At 47.7% G+C, this 24100-nt stretch overlaps 1 protein-coding gene and 1 pseudogene across 1 annotated transcript; one reads left to right on the top strand and one right to left on the bottom strand.

The window, feature by feature from the left end:
- Positions 1–5597: 5597 nt before the first annotated feature.
- On the bottom strand, positions 5598–6441 carry LOC120844048 (protein ALP1-like). Its single transcript, XM_040215642.1, has 2 exons — positions 6381–6441; positions 5598–6184 (listed from the first exon to the last, which is right to left on the bottom strand). Exons 1-2 carry the CDS (start codon positions 6439–6441, stop codon positions 5598–5600), a joined length of 648 nt encoding a protein of 215 aa, XP_040071576.1.
- Positions 6442–17019: 10578 nt separating this feature from the next.
- LOC115323523 lies at positions 17020–18079 on the top strand (annotated as a pseudogene).
- The last annotated feature ends 6021 nt before the right edge of the window (positions 18080–24100 follow it).

Genomic DNA, 24100 nt, shown 5'->3' with positions numbered 1-24100 from the left:
ATCCCTAATCCTTTGAATTTGGGAAGTGAAGCTAACGCCCATTGTGTGAACACATGATTTTGTTAAGGCGGATTTCAAACAGGAATACACTATCCCTCTTTTGACGAGTTTCGAATGTGCTGACTGGTAGTTTAGCAAACTCTTTGATGTTCTAGGATGATACAACCAACAAATGTGTTCTATTTTAAATTCAACGAGGAGATCTAAAAATTGAATTCGACTCTCTTTTGGGGTCTCATAAGTGAACCTAAGGCCTTGGCCAAGCTCATGGAATACTTTAAGGACGTATTCTAGTGTTTTTTCACAATTGGAGTCTTCAACAAATACCAAAAAATCATCAACATACCTAAAGATCTTAATGGTGTGATTTTTGAATTTTTGAACTAGAGCTCTGCCTATCTTCCCGAGGAAAATATCACTCAGTACAGGCGCTACTCTCGACCCTATAGACGCTTTCAGCGAGTCAGTTACTCGAGCTGCCACCAGTCGGCGCGCCCTTCGCGCGCTCTCCGGGCCGCCATAGCCGACCTTCAGTTCCTCGCCGTTGCTCCGCGTTGTGTGCTGCACAGACCACTACCGGAGCTTCGTTTTCGTGTTCATTTACGTTCCGCGTTGAAATCTTGCACTTTCTTTTTGTCGTTTCGCTATTTAGAACTTTCATTTAATCATTTGATATTTATATTTCGACATAGCTCTTGTATTTTCTTATTTGTGGAATGGAATCGGACAGCGAATGGGTCGACGATACAAGATTATGAGGCTTCAATGACCATGTAAGTTCATCCCATTCTTACGTTTTTGTCGCTAATAAAGGGCAGTCAACACTATTGCGACATATGTAAATTGCAACTGACGCAGTAAGGCTATCGCAGTCGTGCTTCTCGCTGCATGTGCGCGCTTGTTTCCGTAAAGCCGACCCGCACGTCAGCGATTTAGCGTGCGACGAGACGAGCGACGGAGATTTTTTTTCTTTTTTTTTATTTAAAAATACTGTCGTTCGTCGCATCGCTCGTTCTTTGGGGTTTTTAGAAAACGTCGCTCACCGTCTTGGTCGCTTGCTCCGTCGCTTCCATGCGGTTTGCCTCGTCGCGCGACTGACTGAGCGACAGCGAAGCGGGTCGCCGTCGCTTATCTGGTCGCTCGCCAAATCGCTTACATGCGGTTTATACTCAATTAATTTCCATGCACACAGCAATGAACCATTGACGCCTCGATATTAAGTATAAACCGCGTGCAAGCGATTCGGCGAGCAACGAGACAAGCGACGGTTACCCCCTTCGCTGTCGCTGGGGCAGTCGCGCGACGAGGCAAACCGCATGGAAGCGACGGGAGCAAGCGACCAAGATGGTAAGCGACGTTTTCTAAAAACCCAAAAAACCGAGTGATGCAACAGGCGACAGTGAGAAATCTTCGTCGCTGACTCTCGTCGTTGTCGCCGTCGCTCGTCTCGTCGCACGCTAAATCGCTTACATGCGGGCCGGCTTTACGGAAACAAGCGCGCACATGCAGCGAGAAATACGACTGGATAGCCTTACTGCGTCAATTGAAATTTGCATATGTCGCAATGGTGTTGACTGCCCTTTATTAGCGAGAAAAACGTTAGAATGGGGTGAACTTACATGGTCTCTGAAGCCATAATCTTGTATCGTCGATCCATTCGCTGTCCGATTCCATTTCATAAATCAGAAAATACAAGAGATATGTTGAAATATAGATATCAGATGATTAAATGAAAGCCCGAAATATCGAAAAGACCTAAAGAAAACACACGATTTCAACGCGGAACGTAAAAAAACGCGAAAACAAAGCTCCGGTAAGGGCCGGTGCAGCACACAGCGCGGAGGAACGGCGAGAAACTGAAGGGCGGCTATGGCGGCAGGGTCACGTGACTCCAAGATGGCGGCGCCCATGAAATGTTGCCTGAAAGGGTCTATACAAACACCTGACTTTTGAATGAACACTTTCTCCTCCCACCCTATAAAAGTAGATTTTAAATACATGGATAATAGTTCAAGGAAATGTTCAACTGTTATTCCGCATTGTGTTCTAAACTTAGTTTCGTTGTAATACTCCAAAATGCACTCTTGAACGCTTACCATGAGTTCATCATGAGGCAAAGAGTAGTACAAGTCCTCTACATCAATGCTGAATGCTGTGCACCCCTCTAGATTGTTGTCTCTTAGAAATTCGATAACAACCTTGGAGTTGGGGATGCGTAAAGGGTCAACGATTGAAAGGGAATTTAGTTGTTTTTGTAAATATCCCGAGATGGCGTGTTGCCAAGTGTTGCGTTCCGATACTATGGTGCGGAAAGGGATTCCCGGTTTATGGGTTTTTGCGGAGAAAAACACCATTAACGTTAGGTTTTCTCCTTTCTTGGCTGCTGACGCGACTTTCTCTAAGTTGAGTTGAGTGAGAAACTTAGGATCTGCGTGTGTCCGGTTAAAGTGTGTCCACACGACGGACCAAATTGCTGTTTCGGTCCGCGGGCCGCGCATCACGTGATCTTACGTCACCGGTTTTCGAGGTCCGCCGGCGGTCCGCGGCCCGCGCTTCTGAGAAATGCCAAGCGATTTTTCTCGCCCGGAACTTGGCGGCGGACCGCGCCGTTTTTAGTATAATTGAAGCGCTAAGTCTGGCAACAAGCTGACTTTAGTTGTTTGGGTTCTTTGGGTTGGAATCAAAATCCAAAGTCGTTTTCTTTTGGCGCCAACTGTTGAAGACGAAGAAGACGGACGTTCTTCTGTTGTCCGACGATGGCGGCATGGTGCGATGACGCAACTTCTTACTTCATCGCGCTCGTGGAGCAATTCCCCGCTCTGTGGGACAGTAGTCGCGACGACTACTCAAATAATCATCTAAAGATGTCCCTGTGGCAGAACATTGCCCATGCGATGACCGAAGCTTGGCCCGCGTACGCTCCCTACAGCGTGGGTATGTACACACTACGTTCGAATTTTCTGCCCCATTGTTGAAACGTTGATGTACCTTCGAAATGCGCAACAGGAAAAGAAGTAGAACAGAGGTCTCACAGGTGCCGCAATAAGGCAGAATAACGGCAGTTTTCATCGTAAGCGGTTCTCCAAACATAATATTGCGAAGAGCGTTGTACTATCCATTACCTTAAAAAGTAAAATATTAATAATATTATTCTTTATTTTACGTGCCCCAAAACAACCACAATCACTCTGGTGCACACAAGTAAATATAAACTAGAACACTACCAAGGTTCACGCTGTATCGAAAGGGGAGAATCCCACATGAACAAATGACGAAGAACCTTGACATGAACTGTAGTATACTACAGTTCATGTCAAGGTTCAGTTATAAGTCCTAACTCCCTGCAGAAGACAGGAAGGTCCCACATTTATTTATTATTACAGACTTATTAAAGACGATATTTAGCAACAAACGGGGAACATACTGGAAGAAGAAGCAGAAGACAACAAAAACAAAGACTGGCCAAGGCTCGGAGGACATGTACACGGGGAAGTGGCGCTTCTTCCGGGTTATGCGGTTCTTGGAAGCTGTGCCGGAGCCTGCCCATCGCTCCTTCAGCGACGTGTTTGACGAACACACAGAAACCGTAATTACAGCATCATATCAGCCTGATATCCAGTAAAAATGAGTAGAAAACAGAGATAAAAATTAATGCACTTACTGCAGGGGTGCAGCCGAGCTGGACAAAAATAAACAATAAATAATCCAGCAGAAGGTATTATTTATCGCTTATTTGTTTTGTGTGCTCTTTGTGCTCGTACACATGCAAACTTTGGCGTCAATAACTATAGGCATTTACTCCCTCAAGTAAAGAAATAATCATCCCAAAGGCAATGTGACCGCTTTATTTGATTTAATTAGCTGAGGAATGCAGTTTGCCACAAACACAAAACAACATTAAAATACTTTTCTTCCTTCTGATCCTTCTTCTCTTCCTATCTTTTGAACTTTTTCTCCCCCGAAATAAAATCCTGCGTACGCCACTGCAACACACAATATCTCCAACACAGCTGTGCTTGAGACCTTGCGTGCTGCTGCGTCCTTCGTCGTTCCCTCAGTTTCGGGTTTTTTTCTTCAAATATTATGTTTCGTTACTGCAAAAAGAGAAATAGAAAATGAGAGATTAATGAAACTTAAGTCACCGCTGCTTGATATGTAACGTTACTACTGTGCCGTCACATTACACACTGAAAAATGCATTGAGCCGTCCACGCCGACCACAGTTGGAGACGAAAGCTCGGAGTACAATGAGCAAGACTCAGCGAGTAGCCAGCCGCCCTCTCCTGGGCCCAGCAGAGTTCAGCGGCAGAGCTCTAAGCGGTCAAGGCAGCCCAAATCCTCTGTGTCGTCAAATGACATATTTGCTCAGAGGCAAGCTGTTCTTGAAGAAATAGCATGTGCGGTTCAACTGCCGCCTGAAGCAAATGATGCCGCAGCACATTTTGCTAAGACTATGGCAGCTCTCACTAGGTCATTGAGCAGAGAAAAGCTCATTATGTGCCAAAAAGAAATACTTGATGTGATCGCAAAATATGTTTCGGAGTAAATAAAGAAAGACGTGCTCAGTGTGTTACTTAATTTACAATTTGTGTTTGTGGTGGTTCTTATCAATGTATACAGCCTCTTGCTGCCCCAGCACAGCACCTGTCCTCACGCACAGCAGCAACACACCCACTGAGACGGTCACGTGACACTGTGAAGCCGAATTAGGATGTCACTTCTTTGACTTCTTTTGTTTGTCTCTGCCGATGTCCATGTCAACAAAGGCCGCCTCTCGCTGCCATGGCACAGCACCTCTGCCATTGAAGTATGTGCACATTTGGTCACACACAGAAGCACCAAACTGATTTGGGCGCCCACGTGGTGCAGGGAACCCAAAGAAGGTTCCAGTAGATTGCCCTCTTCCTTGACTGGTTGTTTCGGTAGTGGCGTCCGCATCGTTGCACAAGAAGTTGTGCAGTAGACAAGTTGCCTTCACAATCGCAGCAGTTCTTTTAGGTGTGGCACCGATAACAGTATGCAGGCAGCGGAAACTGTTAGCCAAAATTCCGAAAGCGTTCTCAACCACACGTCGGGCTCGGGACAACCTGAAAAAAGCAAACATTTGGTGATATGCCAGACCTTGATGAAATTAAAAAGCTTCATAGAAGAGAGCGAAGGTTAATCCTTCCACTAGACGTATCAACAAAGTCCTTAAAATGTTACCTAAACTATGTGACATAGAGTGATGGTGGTAACTTAAGATATTCTTATGCCGGCAGTAGCAGCCACCCAAATCATATAGGACGATAACTCCACGAATTGATATTTATATGGCCTTTTTCTAAGCTATCAAAGACTGGACTTTTGCACTGCATGATGTCGTGAACCCCTATAAATTATTTTCGGATACTCCTCATAGTTTTGTGCAATCAAACTTTTAAAATAATTTTGGATACTATTTACTCATTAGTACCAATTGTGCCAATACTAGTTATGTGCGACACTGCTGTACCCAATGTAAATCAATGCTTGCTGGTAAGTGCTTTCGTACACCAAATATGTGGGCAACTGCCTCGGTTAAAGAACACCATGCATTCAATAATACGAACAGAAATTTACCAGTAATTGAATACCTTCTGGTCATCCGAGAGTGGGGTGCCTCCAAAGGGCTTCATTATGTTCCTGCCGATGGGGAATGCGTCGTCGGCCACAAAGACTGGCGGCAGGAGCAAGTCCGAATCAGTAGCCACTTTCACCACCTTTGGCAGATTTACTGTGTTGTTTGAAATGGCTCGTTGCAAAGGTGTTGTCTGCCAAACACCTGCATCTCCTTTGGAGCCTGGCGCACCGACATCTATGTATATGAATCTGTAATTTGCGTCGACGACAGCAAACAAAACGATGCTATAGGTTTTTAAATAATTATAGTAAATAGAGCCCGATTTTGGTGGTTTTGTGATGCGCACGTGTTTGCCGTCCATAGCCCCGACACAATTTGGATATTGCCAATTTTCTCTGAATTCCTTTATGACAGCCTGCCAGTCATCTTCAGTCTTCGGTGTTTGCAAACAGTCGCTTTTTAATTCTTCATAGAGAGCTGTGCATGTTTCTTCATAGAGAGCTGTGCATGTCTCTGCGATGAGGTCGTTCACGCTGGAGTGGCCCAGTCTGAACTGTCTGCTGAGGGAGTGGTGACTCTCTCCTGTAAAATGGAAGCAACAGGAACGACATAACACCGGGACGACCGTAACACATGATTGATTGACAAAGGTGCTCGTTGCATTGTTTGTCACGCTCTGTAATGCGAACACAACTGTCCCGGTGTCATGTCGTTTTTGTGGCTCGAAACAGAGATGTGTTTACCCGGACTTTACATTGACTTCATTCACATTACTTACCGGTCGCAAGGTATCGAAGCGTGACTTGCAGCCTTGTTGCAGGCGTAATGGCACGGCGCATCACTGTGTCTTGCCGCTCGATTCTTGGCCCAACGCGTGCCAGGAGCTGTAGAAACTGCTTCTCGCTGACGCGTAGAAGCCGGCGGTACTCGTCGGGGACCGAAACCAACAGCTCCGAAAAGAGTTGAATATGCAGACCAAGATCTTTCCTGCACATTCAGGGCTTCACCCAGCATGCCCTTTTCGGTTCAATGAAGTCCTCCTCGTCCTCAATAGTCAACGCCAGGGCCACCGCGGCCAAACGTCTCTTTTGCCCAACCTCCATCTTGGCTCCTTACAAATAGCCTCAAAGCAGCTCGCTGCATGCGTTTGGCGGAGCTGTGAGGTCGAGGGTTAGCCCGGCCCGCTCACACTGTCGTCTGCTCTTTTGGTCCGCCGTGTGGATGCTCATTACAGCCGGGCGGCCCGCGGGCCGCGCAGCAATCGGGCCCGGTCCGTCGTGTGAATACACCGAAAGGCAAAGGAGCTACTTTCCCAGAATCCAGTGACTTTAGACAGGAGGAGAGAAACATGCACCAAATAAACACCACCACTTACCTTGCCACAGTATCGAATCGCTCCGTTGACCAACCACGAGCCATCACAAGTTATTTTACATCTGGGTTTGTGGACGAGAAAGACGTTCGCGCGGCGGAGGGCACACGAGGAAGGTGCACTCGACTGCTGAACCTCGGGTGCCTCAGCTGAACCTGTTTGACTAAAAGTGTTTTTTTTTTCTGTGCCCAGCCTGTCTGGACCTTCTTGCAAGTGAGCAGCATGTACCGATTCCCACAGACGTCAGCGTGACGTCCGCATCAGTAGCGCACTATTTCCACATCACGGAAGAACACTACCTGGCACTAATGAGACTGTGGGAGGAGCTCCTGCGCATTCTTAACTTGTATTGGGAAGGACTTCCAACCGTCGCGCCCATAGCGGCTAAGTTGAGAACTAACCTCATAGTCGAGATGTTAGGTTGTTTTCGGTCGCGGATCTCGATGAAGCACCTTGACTATACCGTCGGGAACCGGCGAGAGATCGTGGAAGGTCTGGTCCGGATGCTGGTTGCAGTTGAAGACTTCTTGTTGGGTGGCCGACGGCCTAAAGCTGACAGACTTGGAGGCGAAGTGGTGATAAATACAACTGATAAAAATTAATTTTTCTTTAAAAAAATGGAAACAGGTGCACAAAATAAAATGACACTGCAACTAACTGCCGCGCACGATTTACATAGTTAAGAAGTTACAAGAGCAGACGTCTCGACGTCAAGTGTCCTCCTGTGGTGAGAACGCCGGCTAAGCCACAGAGCAGGGGCTGTCGCGTACGACAGAAGTAACGCGGCGAACCACGGGAGAGAACTACAGGGCCGCTAGGGCCCAATCAAACTCGACGATTTTCTGTCCGGTTGGGGGTTATGACAGTGCGCCGAAACCTGTCTCATTCAATCAGGGTCTAGTTAGAATCCCATCGGGTACAGGCCCGGACGCACCCTCAACCAATCGGACGGGCTAAACAGCACCCTCGCCAGGAGGCCAAAAGGTTAGCTCCCAAGGAAAGGTCCCACGGCTAGAACCCAAACATTGAGACGCGAGCTCTGGTTTGTTTATGGTCGGAGAAAATAAACTGACTCCGATGATTCAAGCGAGAATCGCCAGGTGCCTTACGGGGAAAACCGTCCCTCGGGGTGTGAGCATTAGGTACGTTAAGACCAATAGATGAACGGAGATTTTGCCAGACGCAACACACTTGGGTCTCGCGAACACAAGTGCAGCGAAAGATCACACCAGATTCCAAGAATACGGGGGCCAATCCGAGGGTTCACCCGATGCTGCGTCTACGTCGGTGCGTAAACCTCTGTCGCGTTCGGGACCTCCACAGCCACTTAAACTTGATCCGCGATCTCCGCCGGAGTGGCCTGCACCCGAGACTCGCGACCACGGCACTTCCTCTAGTTTACAGAACGGCCTGCCGCTGACAGGTGCACTTAGGAGTTATGCTGGCTGTGTAGGTTCGTGTGTCCGGATGCAACAAACCTTGGGTTAGGTGGGAGACTTGCAGGCAATGACCCGCCGTGGGAAGGACGCAACCTTGCCCGTGGTGGAAAAAAACTATAAATTCAGCACGTATCGAGACGTTAAACAATTAAAAAAAAAAAACAACGCCGTCTTAGTTGCACGCAAATATGGACCATTTCTACACTCGTGAGGACAACTACAACAAAAAACCATTTTCTTTGTCTGGGTTCATAGCGCACCTCCTCGGCTTTAAGATTTGAACAACCATTCATCTGAGGAGTTTACCCGGCGATATTGTGAGTACCTCGAGATACATTTTGGCGAGAAAATCTCCATCACCGTTTTTATGGTATGATCGCTTCTATTCACGGCCCCTCTCTGCTTGCGCCCGGATTTGAGTTTACGTTAGTTATTGTCTTTTTGAGTTTCAAAACGCATGAAAGATCAATTAGTAAAATAAACTTCCAATATATTTCCAACAACTGCAGTTTTGCTTTTTGGCACAGGTATTTGGCATTTAAATTGCTATAAGGTTTAGCGTGTTTAAAAGGCTGAGGGGTCTGAGAGGCTGAGAGATCTGAAAGGCCTATGAATTTGAAGGACTGAGAGGTCTTAAGGGCTGAATGGATTTGAAGAGCTGAGAGGGTCCCATAACGTCAGGGCTGAACGCTTATTTTTAACAGGTATGCACTTTTTGAACTAGGAAATCATACCTAATCACGAGAACTTGATGTTTCTTCATTTAACAAAAATGAAATACCAAACATTGCATCAAAGGGAACATTGTTTGTTAGCAATTTTTTTTCCTACAATGTCGTGTTCATGCTTGTCTTGTAGGAGTATCGAGGGCCAGGGGCGTAGCCAAGAAAAAGGGGGGGGGGGGTGGCTTATAGGGCTTCAGCCCCCTCCTCCCCGAAATAAAGCCAACCCTATAATATGCACATGCATTTTGACCCCTTCTCCCCCCTCCGCTCTCAAGTAATGGCCATCCCAGCCAACTCCCCCCCCCCCCCCCCCCCCCTGAAAACGAATTCCAGGCCACGCCACTTTTGAGGGCAGCTGCATAAAAGCAGCTGTTTACCTCGGTCTCTCCCATCACTGATGCTGAAAAATAAACTGTTTCAACTGCTTCTTCTCTTACTGAAGCCAAACTCCAAACTCGGAGCTAGCGCTCTGCCCGGCTGTCCGAATGGAAGAGAAGGAGGACGCTTCAGTATGAATCAGGATGCACGAATGTCCACGCATCAATCCCCGAAAAAACCGAGTATGGCGTCACCAAAGCCTGTTCCTTTTTGTCGCTTGTAGCGACAAACGAGGCTCGCTTTTTCATTCTGTCATATTCGAGATTAGAAAAAAAAAAAAATTAGGCGGTTCACTCAGATTTCAGTGTATCGTCAAGAGTAAACAAATATACGTAGATATAAAAAAGTGATCAATTCGAAAAAAACTTATTTTCTTGTGTGTTTAAATGTTTTTCTTTTCTCTTTCTTCTTTTACGCGTATATGAGCTCGCAACTTGTGCCGGCTTAAGTTACCGATGATAACGCACGGCTCAAAGCTGGCAGTGCCGTGGGAACGCGCTCGCCGCCGAGTCAATGAACCGCCTCCATTTCATCAGCTAACCCCGTTCCCTGCGCGTGGGCGGGAGCGTGATCACGTGACAAAAGACAGGCGTGTGACTGGTCCAACAAGCACTTGGCTTTTACCGCACTGTCAACTTAGGGCTGAACGGAGTCTACAGATGGGCGGGATTGGCGGTCCTTCCCGCATTACAAGAATAAAGATGTCGACAGACGAAGCTCTCGGCCGTATCCAGTGTCGGTGCGAGGGCATGTGCTCGAGCGCTATTGCACTTTTTTGGTTGTTCTTTTTTTCTTCTCAAGGAAGCAAAGAAAAACAAAAACAGCTCCGATTACCCATTATCAAGCATCTGCCTGGGGCCTTCGCGAAATTAACATCGATATTAAAAAGAGAAGAATCACCGCAAGGGCAAAGTGAGGGTCGAAAAAACACGCACAGCAGGCTGCAGCACTGGTGATGGCGAGTGAATCTGAGTGAATTCGCAGACATCTTGCCGAACATAACATAAGCGATTGAGTGAAGAAAGACCTCCTCGAATTTCGCCGCTTTTTTTTTTTCTGCTTTTTTTTGGCATCGTAATGTTTTTGTTATTTATTTTCTCGATTAAAATGACATCTTTATTACTCTACGCCATTATGGAAGGGCTGAACTCAGGCGGTGCGCTCAGGTCATTTGACACGCCTCCTCTCATCGCTGGTACGGGCAATCTGAGATTTTGGTGCTGTCGGTACGTTCAAATTTCTGACTCTTTTGATCTGTTATGCTTCTGTTTCCTTTATCGAACCATTTTATTGAGATTCATAGTTTCTGCGTATTACGGATAAGGTTACGTTCCTTTCTAGTTTTAATTTTCGGCTTCCCTCTCCATGAATTAAATATAAAAGTAATCTGTTTATCCCATCATTGATGAACTAAAGTGGGCGCGTATACAATGTCGTTGTTCGCTGTGGTCATTTCTCGCTAATCCTCATTGAAAAATTCTTATATCTGGCCCTCTTCGTGTAACACAATAGCTATTTATACGACTCTAGGCCCCTTAGCCAAACTACAGTGCCCTAGAAGTTGGGTAGTGGGCTCACCGCCCTATGTCCCCCGTGTATTGCGCTGAAGCGGCCGGTGCCGAAAACGCCGGTGGTAAAGCCAGCGGCCGCTAGGGGCGCAGCAGTAGATTCCTCCTGAAAATTATCTTTCTTAACCCCCGCTTTGATCAAACTTATATAGTTAATTTACAGTGATTGACTCTGAGACAAAACACGAAACAAACGATTGGTAAGAGCCGACTAGCCTGGAAAGTTTCAGGAGAAAGCGCTACAGCGCCACCGCCGCGTCGACATCAAACGCGTCAGGCCGAGCCGTTTCGTGAGCCCACTACAACTCTCTAGGCCACTGTAGCCACACGTCGGCTCTCACCTTGCAGTTGCTTCCTTTTCAAATTATTTCTATAAAAAATTTTTTTGTTTACCCTCGTTCCCAGCCACCTAGTTGAAAATCCGGTAGGCGGGATCATTAAAAAAAAAAAAAAAGCGAGGAGCTGCAACCTGGAACAAGTAAAGGAATATAGAAAAGGCAAAACAAGAAGGATAAGAGGGTCGCAATTAAAACGTGAGCTTCTCCCAGTTGATGTTGCTGCTATGAAATGCGCAGAAACCACGGGTTGCCGTCAAGTGAAGCGTCTCTGCATGTGCCCGGCAGCAGCGCCACCGCAGCGGCAGGACGTCAAAGCAGCGTGTTCGCCTTTGAAGCATCAGAACGCAGGGAGGGGCGCGCCGATCAAAGGGCGCCATTCCACGGGGAATGCGCGATGACGAGCTAGGCAAGTGCGCGTCATCATTGGTTCGGGGGGTGCGCTTGGACGAGTCATAATCTGATTACGAAGCCTTGCTAAGGCGTCGTAATTGGATTATGGCCGCGCCGAAGAGCGCATGCCACTGAGGAAGATGGCGGCGCCCTGAGACCGAACTTGCAAACGTGTATACATTTGGGAAATTCAGCAGTTTCAAAGCGGTAAAACGATAGAGAGGGCACGCGCCCGACTCCGCTAGCAGACGACAAACCGGGAGGTTGCCGTTCTCCACCTTTGGGCTGTATCGGCGGGCTCTACCGAACATCGAACTCTCGCTCGCGGCTGCCGTTGTGAAGTGGATCGCGTTCTTAGAATAGTTATGGCTACTCCAAAATCAGCCTAGAGCTCTCTGTTGTTCTAATTCGGTAAATGATCAACTAGCATATCTTTTTTCCGTTACTGTAATAGCAGTTGAGTCAGCCGGCAGTACTACCCTCAACTGCTGCGTGTATTGCGGCAGGAAAGCACGTTTTATTTATTATTTCAGACTTTCACTCATGGTCGCTAAAGGCCTACACCACTACGAACTTTCTATAGTAAAAAAGGTACAGCAACCGGATTTTCTTTTCGCCGGGGAGACCGGCCAATCTGCAACAGTTTTTCCTATTTTTGTTTTTATTTGCACGCAGGTAACAGCGCGATTGGACCCTGTTAAGCCTGGTTCAGACAGTTGCGTTTGACTGCGTTTGACTGCGTTGCGGCAGCGAGAAACCGGGACATCCGTGCTGCTTATATCGCGTGCCAAGATGATTCCTTGAATTGGATTCCACGCTTCATACGAAGCACAGATGTGCCGGTGACTCGCTTTCGGTACTCGACGCAACGCAGTCAAACGCACTCAAACGAAAGTGTGTGAACCGGCCTTTAGTCTTTTTATCTAGCATAGTATTACACGATAACTGACATGCCCAAATCTGCGCATCTGCGCCTGAAATTTCCAAAACGACACGATTTTAAACAGAGTTTGTACGCCAGCCGGGTGCTATAGGTACAGCTTACTCGGCGGAGCGGACGACATGCGGGTGAAAGGGGGAGGGCATTTTTTTTCTCTCTATTATCCTTTCTGCTATGACCATAATGGAACGGTCTATAGACCTTTGCAAAAAGAGCTCTCTGGCCACCGCCATTTTGCGACTCGAGCGACTTCTATCGGCCAGGCCACCCGCCTGAGCTGTGCAAAACTTGTCAACGCGACTCCCCACCTGCATTGTGCATTCGGAGTTCGGCAGCTTTCCTTTAAAGTTTTTACTTTATTTGCCAAGCGTCAAGCAGCCCGCGACATGGGCCGTTCGACGTTCTTCGAGGATTATTTCCGTTGAGATAATCTCCTAAAAGCCTTGCCGGCTATGTTCCCGGTTTTGGCGAGAAATAGCTTGTAGGGTCTGGCGTATTCGCGACTCCAGCAAAACGGACGCCACCAAGCGGGGAAACCGGGGACCAGCCGGACCAGGTCGCTCCGCGTCCCTTCGCGTCTCTGGTGGCTTTCGCGGACACATGTTGTCGGCGCAGTGACGAACAATGTAATTTCACGAAGGTCCGAAAATTTCTTAAGTTTGCCTGGGTGTTCATTAGTGTGGTGAAGCCTCAGTAGATTGTTTCCTTCCATCACGTGTTTAAAAGCCCGTTTACTCCGCAACACACGGTCGCATGCTTTCGATTCCTGGATGGGGACGAATCACGGAAAAAACGTTTTGATTTCTTGTCTGTCTTGAATCACATTCAAAGTGACGACTACTTGGTAACTAATAAATGGTTTCTTTTTAAGGATGTAGAAAAGTGCACTAAGGACGACAGCGAGGTGTTTCACTGGAGGGAACACGAATGTTGCAGTCAAGTGAATGGGAAGCTTCGATAGCTGCTTTTCTTGAGTTTGGTTGTGTTCGGTTAGCTTCAAGTTTGAGCCCCCCAAGCCGGTCAGTGCGTTGGCTATTTATCTTGGCTGCTTTTCGCCGAAAAAGCTTCTGGTCCACACTGAAGAAGTTGGGCTGATTTCGCAATTGCTTGATTTAGAAAAACCTTCTCGCTGCAAATGATGAATGAGGGGAATTATCTGTTTTCAAAAGGTGGGGGACGAGTCTCGCAACGTTAGAAACTGTCACGACATTTTGATCTATCGCGCCTCCAATATTTATATTATACCCCCGTCAAAGCCAGCAGCAATATACGTCTACATTGCTCAGGTTGACCGTCCACAAAAAAAATACTAATTTTCTTCGTTCAGGATTCTAAGCGAAGTTCAATGTCCAGAGAAGTTCTGCGTGAATCTCCGATGAAGGCCCTGTTCAGTTTGTCTCCGTGCTGCTGGCTAGAACCATTTGGCTAAGTTTAAGTAGTATCTCTCTTTCTGTCAAATATACTTTTATTCAGCAGTTCACCTAATAGCTAGTCAACTGAGCTCATATTTTAACCCGAAGAATATACTAATATCGCTTTAGTGGGACCCCCATAGTACGCAATATAATACATAACCCGCTCGTCAAAATGACTTCTCGATTGCTACTAAAACCCGAATTGAATCACGAGTATCAGCTGCTTAGTGGGGCGCCGGCGGGTTAAGATAGTCTTTGGCTCAAGAAGCGCTTGCTTAATTTTCGTAATTTTCTTGCAGCCTGTGTTGTTGACCGAGCAGACGACTGGAGCGTCTTCTTAAACGCGGATACGCACAAAAGCTCGATTTCGCGGACAGATAAGTCGCAAGGTCGAGGCATGCGAGTTAGCTGAAAATTACTTTCGGTGAAACAATTCTGTAGTCATCGCCGCTTTCCTTAGATGATCAAAACTGATTAGAGTCTATTACCGTCTCTCCGGAGCCCATAGTTTCGGTTTTGAACGAAATCTCCGAAACGAAAGTTTGACATGAAAAGAACAAAAAAACACCGGGAAAACAAAACTATGCTTTGCAAGTTTATGTGCACCGGCTACACTTAACCGTCTCAGTTCAAATGCCTATAAAATTGGGCATTAAACAAAAGAAAATCTGTTAAATTGAACGCGCCACCTGTTCAGGCGGTCCGGCCGAGCCGACGCGACCTGGACTCAGCCGTCATGTTTTGTTTAGTGGCGGCGCCCCCTATAGGTCGCTGGAGTCGCGAGACACGTTCGTTCATTTGTTTTGGTGCTGTGTAAAAAATCACTGACTTCAAAATGGGCCCCAAGACAAGCCGGATTTCGTCCGATCGTCGTGAAGTGACTATCATCGACACCTCATATATTGAATATGCTGTGTTATTGGAGACCTTTCTCAAATCCTGTTCAGATAACGCGGCACCATGGGGTACGTACAATATATGTTGTTCGATTGATGAGACTCGTTAAATTCCATGTTATCAGTGGGGAATGCCCATGCAGGTCGGCTATCCTGTGGTGTGTTCAAATATTTCCGGCAGATTGACACGGCTGGGTGTATGGTGCAGTAAAAATAATCAACATAAAATGAAACACACATTCCAGATGCATATGTTCTGTCGCGCACGGACTCACCACAAATAGCTTTCATTTGTTCGTTTTGGTTCCCAAAAATAATGCAATGCTTTCTTAAAAACCCTGAAAAATTCTCTTCGCAATAGAACACAAGACAAAAAAATAAAACGAGGCAATTTAGCCGCCACCAGCGTCCGGAATTGCGCCCACGCAGGCTGCCACAACCTACTGACTAGAAAACCCACAGCCCAGCGCAGTCGGGCAACACTGACGTACACTCTCAAAACTAGGGACGCGCGCTGTAAATCTCTTCGTTTGAGACTGCCGCTGGAAAGTCTATAGACACTATAGTCGGTTGCAAGCTAAGAGAAAACCAGAAATGCCTCTCAGAGGAAAATGTAGTCCTACGCCGAGAAACGCCAGCCAATCGTTTTCATGACGTCACGATTCCGTGGACCAATCGCGATCCTTTTGAAAAAAAAAAAAAAAAAAAAAAAGCTCAACATGGCTGCTGGCCTTAGCAACGCGACGCTAGTTTCTCGTGACAATTATTCTGCTTTTTTGCACCGTGTTTTACGTGCCTGAGGGTACGCCACGAATTCTTAATGGTATCGGCATGCGTTCGCAGCAGTTTTTGCGCGACAACGTGAGAATCCAGCGACGCTATCGCCAACGAAAATTTCGAGGCGGGCGCGAGGCTTAGCACTGTTCAAAACCCGACCTCGCTTGTGCTTCTTGAAGAACCGCTTTGGTGTCGCCGGTAAGGCTGCACCAGGCTGTTTCGTCCAAGAAGAATCAGGGGAATCGCTTTCCAATGTCACCTCAGTGGGATCCATGACGGAAGACAAAGAGAGCGGGGCGCGGTGGTGGTGTCGATGATTTGGGAGGGTGCCGATTTGTCAAAACCCGAAAAGTATAATTGTTCTTGTTTTCTATTCATCCAACAAAATAAAGGCACACATTTCGTGCGCAAAGCCCACAAAACTAAGTAAATCACTAAATATTTATTATTTGCAGGAACTATAAGTGCTTCGCTTTCCCTCAATCGAAGGCGCTGAAAGACGGTATGTTAAACAGTATCTTGGACGGAAAATTAATTGGGAAGACGGTACATTAGACATGACTTTCTTTCTTTACTAAACAGCTATTTCGTTGATAAAAACGTATTCAAACTTATTTAAATGTCCTGAATGAATTAAATAAATATTGTAGTAGTTTAAGACACGTTTCCTGGAGGAAGAAAAAGCAACGTTGCTAGCGAACTACTTTCTCGACGGCGGAGGCACTTCAGATGGGCGCAATGCGCTTGTGGGTGGAGCTAAAGCTTATAGAGGAGGGGTAGCAAGATCAGGCGCCGACGCGCGCCTTGCATTGCTCTGAAACGGCGCGTGTGGAAAGGTCCCGGATGTACGCGGTGGCGCTGCGGACGTAGTGGCTGTAGGATCCGACCGCTTCCGAGCGTTCCGAAGGCCCTGGGCGAAAAGACAGGAGAAGAGTCTGCTTGCGTTTTTGGCAGCTCGAAGTGGCCCCCATTCTGAACCGCTCTTCACCCCGTGTTAAGGGGTGTCCAAACAGGACACTACAAAACGCACGACTCCGACAAATCGTGAAAATTGAAGCGGGCGCGAAGCGGGCGCGTCCGCTTTCATTTTCACGATTTGTCGGAGTCGTGCGTTTTGTAGTGTCCTGTTTGGACACCCCTTTACCCGTGTCTGTTGTCGTTTATGATCATTGAAGTGCCATGCCGAATCGACGTCGACAACGCCACTGCTTCGCTCCGGGGTGGCGGAAAGGTGAGCAGCCGTCGCTGTTCTCAGTGCATTAGGAGGAAGAGCAAAGAGAAATATCGAAACTTGCATCGCCAGGATAAGCTCCTGGACGAAACGTGTTCGGTGTGTGAGCTTCATTTTGAGCCATCATTTATAACGCGAGACTCCGTCCACATTATAAACGATGAAGAGGTGCGCATTCCGCGTGGAAAGCCGCAGCTCTTGCCGGGCGTTGTGCCGACGTTGCTTCCGAATGCTCCGAGCTACTGATCAAAGCAAGCGTCGCAGCCAAGGCCCACGAGAAAGCGAAGAAACGCCGATGCTTCCTCAGTTGACGGTATAAAAGGCCACACACTGCCTCTCCAACTGCCTGCAGCAGCACTGGCATCACCACACCGGCTGCAGCCGATACCGGGGCGTTTGATGAAGCCTGTATGCCCGAAGAATACTCCAGGCTGCGTGTCCCCTCCGAGTACTGGAGCCGTCACCGAGTTCCGAGCCTCAGTGGTTTCGTGTACTGTAGACTTAAAATGTGTGCGAATGAAGTTTTATCCGAGAGAGAAGTGATTGTTTCACGAGACAGCATGCCTGGTGTTATATACACTATTATCTCTGTGGCCACGTGGCTAAAGGAGGACGCGTTGTCAGCTGCAAGGAAGCGGAGGTTCTTCTCCGAGACGTCGACTCCTGTCGTCTCTGTGGAGGTGCCGTGCCGACGAACAATAGGTCCCGTGAACAATTCCGGTAAAATGTAAACACATTGGAACCTATTAGTGAGATCCCACGCGACGCGAAAATTAGAACCCGCGAATTATTTCGAAACTTTAGCTTCGACCTAAATCGCGAAATATTGAGCCCGCGAAAAATACGTCGTTTACAGTATTGTGTTTTTGCTGAGTTTAACTAATAAAAAGTGTATTCATGTATAAATAACAGGGTTTGCTGTCACACGAGTTATTTTTGTCCAGCAATATTTACCCAACAGGTTTCTTTGACATTGGCTTAACGAGACACATAATGGTGAATCAATAAAGGAGATTAAACATTGGGGCTAGCTATGCACGGTTTCAATACTAGGTATAAAAGGAATGCCCTGTTAAAACGATTGCATGCCATTCTTGAGGCTTGAGCCGTGATTGTTTAAATGTCTAGGAAACATCAGTATGATCCCTTCTCAATATTACAACTAGCCATTTACGCGCGCGAGTGAAGGACTTCTTGACCATTAAATAGCTTCACCCTGTTTCTAATGAGAGACTCCTGACAAACCCACCCGCCATAAAAAAACATAAAAATAAAATTGCACGAACATTTTGGTTTTGAAACGCCACCCAGGAAATTGAACTGGCGGTGTTCGCCTTCCACGTCGCGCGTTTCTGCTTCGTACCCTGCGCACTAAAGCGAACACGGCCAGAGGAATTGCGTCAATTTTGTGTCGCGTATTTGTTTTATGGGATTCGGACCTAAAACGGCAAACATTTCGAGCCGAAAAGCTCAAACAAAGAGTGTTTAGTCGCGCAGCAAATGCAATGTGAGCCGCCCTGGCCACCCGCTTCATCCAGCCCATGCATTCGCGGCGCCCTCTCGAGCCGTCGACACGAAGTGCGGCCGCCGTCAGCGCGCGCTGACCTCACTACCCCTCCTCTAGTTCACTTTAGTGAAGCTAAAAGATTGTTCTCAGGTTGCATCCGACTTAGAGAGGCTTCACATGCTGTCTCGGCCAACCAGAAGCCGAAAAGAGTCCCCTAGCGGTGGTAGTGCGAAACAGGTTTAATCATAGGTATTTGGTTTTAAAAATCGTGTAAGAATTAAATGTAGTAACACTTCATGGTTTAAAATAGGGTGCATTTGATTTTGCGATTATGATCATCCAGAAAGATGTAAGAAACGAATGTGTGGCCGCTCAACATTGTTTTGCTTGTTGGTGTTGTTGCGGCAGACGATGAAGCAGACGCTCCTTCCGAGTGTCTATTTCTGTAGAATACGACGAAGTCAGATGATCGCGTGGAGCGTCGAACACCATTTGTGCTCGGATCCCAGGCCATGCTGATATCTCGTACTTGGCTGGCCTCCTCTCGACCAAAGGCGAAGAATTTCGCAGGTCCGCGTGCTGCGCCATCTGCTTGACGGGTCACTGCCTGCCAACAGACTGTGTGCCATCGTACGAGTCAACAGAAGGACCGGGAAGCCTCAACCACTCCTTGCAGGACTCGGCGACACAGCGAATTCTTGTTGCCTGCGGCCACCAGGGGCTTTCTGACCATGCTATTGGCTGCCCGTAGTTTTTGCGGAATTAGGGAAAGGACTCGTTGTTTTTTAGTATAACAGAACATGGTTTATTTCTAGTGAGAAGTTATTTAAGTAAAGTTAGCGAAGGCACCTCCACCTTCGACCGTCGTTCGAAGAAGAAAAAAGTGGCCCGCACCAAGCGTCGGTCCAAGAGGGGGGCTCGTCACTTATGACCCCACGGTGGGGCGCGCCGTCCCCGAGGCTCTCCGTCCCTCTTCGCGGTTTCTTGGAAAGGGGCTCGTGCCAGACATGTACACATTTACCCCAAAAAAAGAAACTAAATACCGTTACTCGTTACTAGCTCAGAAAGTAACTAAATACGTTACTCGTTACCGACTCTCAAAAGGAACGCGTGAGTTACCTCAAAAGTAACGAGTTACTTTTCACGTTACTTTGACGACCAAATACACAACTGTTTTAATTTCATGGTTGTATTGTATTCTTTTCAGTAGTCGTTGCGCTTAAGCAGCAGCTGCCTCTCAAACTTTTCATCAGTTATGTTTCCCCGCTTCCTTGAAAATACATCTCCGGCCACGCTGAAGAGTCGCTCTACCAACGCGCTCGAAGGAACGGCAGTGTTGTGTTTCAGGAAGAGCTTGCGAACCTTCGGGAACAGTGCACCCTCATTGAGGACCGCGGGCAATGGGTTATGTGTTTGCCCGTGTTCGCAACCTCTAAGTTTATATTCGGTCCGTACCCGGTTCTAGAAGGTTCACCCAACGAACCTTATTGTGTTCGCTCGTTGAAGGACATTCCCAGTTGCAGAGTTCAGTACAACAACGTTTATCGCTGCACACATAAGTGAAACTGTTCGAATGACGAGTCCAGCGATATACGTTGCTGTACCGTCGTACTGTTGAGTTGTTTTTCGGGGTGCCCACCTGCCGTTCTCGCAAGAGACGCATACTCAGGCTAGAATAAAAACAAGGCCGTTTAAGCAGTGTTGTACACGTTACTCCTCAATAATAACGAGATACCGTTGCCCGTTACTTGGCCTTAAAAAGAACTAAATACGCTACTCGTTCCTTTTTTTTTAAAAAAGTAACTAAATACGTTACTCGTTAACGAAAATAGTAACTAGGTAGAAATAACTCGTTACTTGTAACGCGTTACGTACATGTCTGACTCGTGCCTGGGTTTCGGCTCGTCTTTGAAGTCGTTTTCCCTTCCTTTTTGCCGGCTCGGGCATACCCAAGTTCTCTTCATTTTTTATTCTACAACAGTCCTCTGCCCAAGTCGTATGAAAAGTCCCAGGCTCTCTGTAAAGTCTTCGCGGGACAAGTGTCCTCGAGCCAGGGTTAATCTAAACTGGCGCAAACTTTAAACCTTCTCACCCTGTATTTAGCTTCATTGTCATCATTTCATTTCATTGTCACATCTTGTTTTAGTTTTGTGGATCTTCTTTTGTGACTCTTAATGTACAAGGCAGCAGGCAAGCAGGCGCACACGCTTATGAGTTTTAACCTCTCTGCTTCGCATTTCACGTTGCCGTTTACGTGTCTGATATGGACAAATACAAATCAATCAATCAATCAATCAATAAGTCCACAAGGGAAAATGGCTAGCCACAGCTGCGGGAAGGGCTGCAAAATCAAATGAGCACAGGTCTCATAGGGCAATGGCAGTTTTTATCTTCCCCATGGATGAACCACGAAGGCAGCCATGATCGCAAGCCTTTCCGAAAGGCAGTGTGGTGCCCCAATACTCCAAGGTGCGCATGAACATCCCGATGATTGCAAAATAATGTACGTATATTCCGCCGTGTTTTGATAGTTGCATCACCCTATAGGTTATAACCGCTTACGTCGAAGTGTAATAACGAGTTACCTGGAGAATTGTGCTTCATGTGCGCGTAGGGACCATCACAAGGAGTCGAGCAGTCGAGTACGACCGTAAGTCACCGGGACATCCGCGTTTTGTACGAAGCGTTACAACCAGTTAGAGAAGCAGCTTGGCACGCACAATGGGAAGCAGAGTAAAAAAATCTGCACTTGATCTGTGAACGGGCATACCCGGCATGCAACCTATACAAACGCGACTGAGAAAATAGTCATCTCCACTTTCCACTCTGGAGCATATGCAAGACCTTTGCCCAGATCCTGGCTGGAGATTTCACGTTTCAACTTCAAATCGAATAAATAAAAGCACACACGCAATTAAATGAACGCAGTTAATCGAAGTTTTTAATTTTTCTTTACTCAACACAGCTGGCTGAACACTTTTTTGGGGTCCTATCCGCCCAAAAAACAAACGAAAAATGGGATCATCCCATGGAAATCCGTTAGCCCTGGTTCTTCCTCACACACTTTTCACCACTTTTCATTCGTTTATCACCCCTCTCCTGTCGTTTATTAATGCCTTTCCTCTTCGCTTTCCGCTGCACGCTTCCGTCGCCTTGCCTCTGCGGTAGCAGCCAATCGACGCTTACGTTCTTCCTCTGTCTCGGCCTGACGTCGCAAACGCGTGGCCTCGGCTTTCTTCCGTCGCCACTCTTGGATACGGTTAGCCGTATCACCCGTGGAAAGAACCACATCCATCGCCGGAGCGGCAACTGAGGTGGGACGTATTCCAACGCGGCACGGTGCCTGCTCGTCTCCGGCTCCGCGCCAGCTGTGCGACGCTCATATTAGTCTGAAGCGCTGACGTCAGCACGCGTCACCCTCTCCCTCCCTCCTGCCGCCGACCTCCCCACCACCCCACTCTCCTCGCGACGTTGTGCATGGTGCTGTCAAAGGGACGCACGAACTGACTCTGGCGAGTGTTCGTGAAACCGAGCCTTCTAATGCTAACGCATTCAAAGGAAGTGTCGTGTTTTTTATTAGAAGACGGGCGCCGCAAGCTTCAAAGAGAATCGGTTACTTTCGGAACATGTCCTAGACGCGATCAACATTCCAGTCAGCCGTCTTCCGATCAAATGAGCAGCCCACAATGCATACTGAATCAATTGTCGAGTGCAGAGAGCAACCAAGTGCGAAACGAAGAATAAACCGAGCTTCATACTGCTAGTTTCGTTCTGATCGCTGCGTCGTAGTTGTGACGTAACCCATACTCTCGTCAAGCTTCGGGTGTCTGCCGCTTGGAGCGGGCCGGGAATCTGCTAACTAAAGCCCCTCGATATGTTTTCGTTTGTCTTTGCAAGTAGCGCCAAATGCGCGAGCGCACGTGTCCCAGGTCTCGAGCGGCCCTTGGAAGCAAATGGCGGTGCAGCACTGAAATGAGCGGCCCTTGGAAGCGAATGGCGGCGGAGCACCCGCTCGTGGCACGTGTCTTGCGCATTTCCATAACAATGGTTGGCGGTACTTGTAAAAACACCGTTATCAAGGGGCTTTACTACTAACGGGCCGGGGATCCACTAAACATAATGGCTAGGTGGCGTAAACTATCACCCGATCCAAAGGGCTCAGCCGGATTCATCCATCCATCCATCCAACGATGACGTCATGCGCAGGCCTTGTCTTCTAGCTGGTGTTGGCTGGGTTCGCTGCAATTGCTATTAGCGCCGAGATGTTTCGGTGGCGCCCTCTTATGGTTCCTCTCCGTGACGTCACGACTGCGATTTGCCTCGCCGTTACGTCACCAGTTGTTATTGTGGCTACTTACCATCGGGTGCGACGACGAGTTCGATGGTGTGTTTAAAAAGCACAGTAGAAGCTACGAGCCATCGCAATCCGAAACTAACACCGTCAAAGTTGACAATTTGACAGTGCTCATATGCCCATGGCTTGGCCAATCGTAGGAAGCCGACCACAGCGACGCTTTCGGCCGCGCACATCGCTAATACTCCGTTTCACCTTATGTTGTACGGCAGCGAAGGCTAGAAGCGCAAGCTCATAGCGTTGGCAGCTGCCCTTAATGCACGAGAGCTTGTGCCGCCGAGATATGCCCCAGAGGAAGGATCGAGCTCGCGATTGTAGCCTTTTCTGCGGTACATCATAAGGTGAAACAGAGCACAGTAATGTCCACTGCGGTTCAAGTACAGTATATTCCGGCGAAACTTGCTATTACGGGCGGTGCTGACATAGCCGCCTCGGTGGCAAAAGCGCCGGCCTATGGATTCGAAGGTGCTAGGTTCGAATCCTGGCTGAGGCCCACGTATTCTGAAGGAGGTTAATTGGGGAGAAGGGCGTCGTGGTAACCGAGATTTTGGTTGTTCCATTCTAAAGAAAAGAGATGACCGCGTCTTCACGTGGTGAATGATGTTGATTGGGGCGAAGCTCTGGTGGTGCTGGTGATACTGATTTTAGTGTTCATATACTTCGTTTCAGCTTCGGTTCAGACGCAGCCGATGCTACAAGCGCGAGTATGTGGCCCAGAATCGTGCTTGCACTGCACGAGCGCGCGTGCTTAACAGGGATGCTGTAAGCCCGGAGCTCGCGCTTGTAGCTTTATCTGCGTCTGGACCGAAGCTGAAACGAAGTATAGATGGTGCTGATTTTTTTATTGCTCATAGGTAGTGCTGAGTTCCGGGTTGCGCTTCGACTTCATTATTACTGCTTTATGATCGGTGAAATGCAGAGCGAGTGGTTCTACTAGCGGATCAGCTTCGATCCGGTAGAAGCCGTGGGAACGCATCTCCACCGCTTAAAGGGGTCATGAAACGATTTTACTACTTCTTCCTCCTTAGCTTTAATCCTCAACTCAAATGCGAATTGTGAAATCACGTGGCCATGACATTTCTTCGGCACCGGTGCGATGACTCCTATATACTTCGTTTCAGCTTCGGTCCAGACGCAGCCAAAGCTACAAGTGCGAGCTCCGAGCTTT

Source organism: Ixodes scapularis, unplaced genomic scaffold (assembly GCF_016920785.2).
Source record: "Ixodes scapularis isolate PalLabHiFi unplaced genomic scaffold, ASM1692078v2 PGA_scaffold2__306_contigs__length_199485367, whole genome shotgun sequence".
Classification (NCBI taxonomy): Eukaryota; Metazoa; Arthropoda; class Arachnida; order Ixodida; family Ixodidae; genus Ixodes; species Ixodes scapularis.
The sequence above is the reverse complement of the archived record's forward strand: the minus strand, read 5'-3'. Positions and strand labels throughout refer to the sequence as shown.

Excerpts from the sequence above, each read along its gene's own strand:
- LOC120844048 (XM_040215642.1), bottom strand. The coding sequence starts at position 6,441 with ATGCGCCGTGCCATTACGCCTGCAACAAGGCTGCAAGTCACGCTTCGA. Across the intron at positions 6,185-6,380 it reads GCTTCGATACCTTGCGACCG|GAGAGAGTCACCACTCCCTC; the intron begins GTAAGTAATGTG and ends TCCATTTTACAG.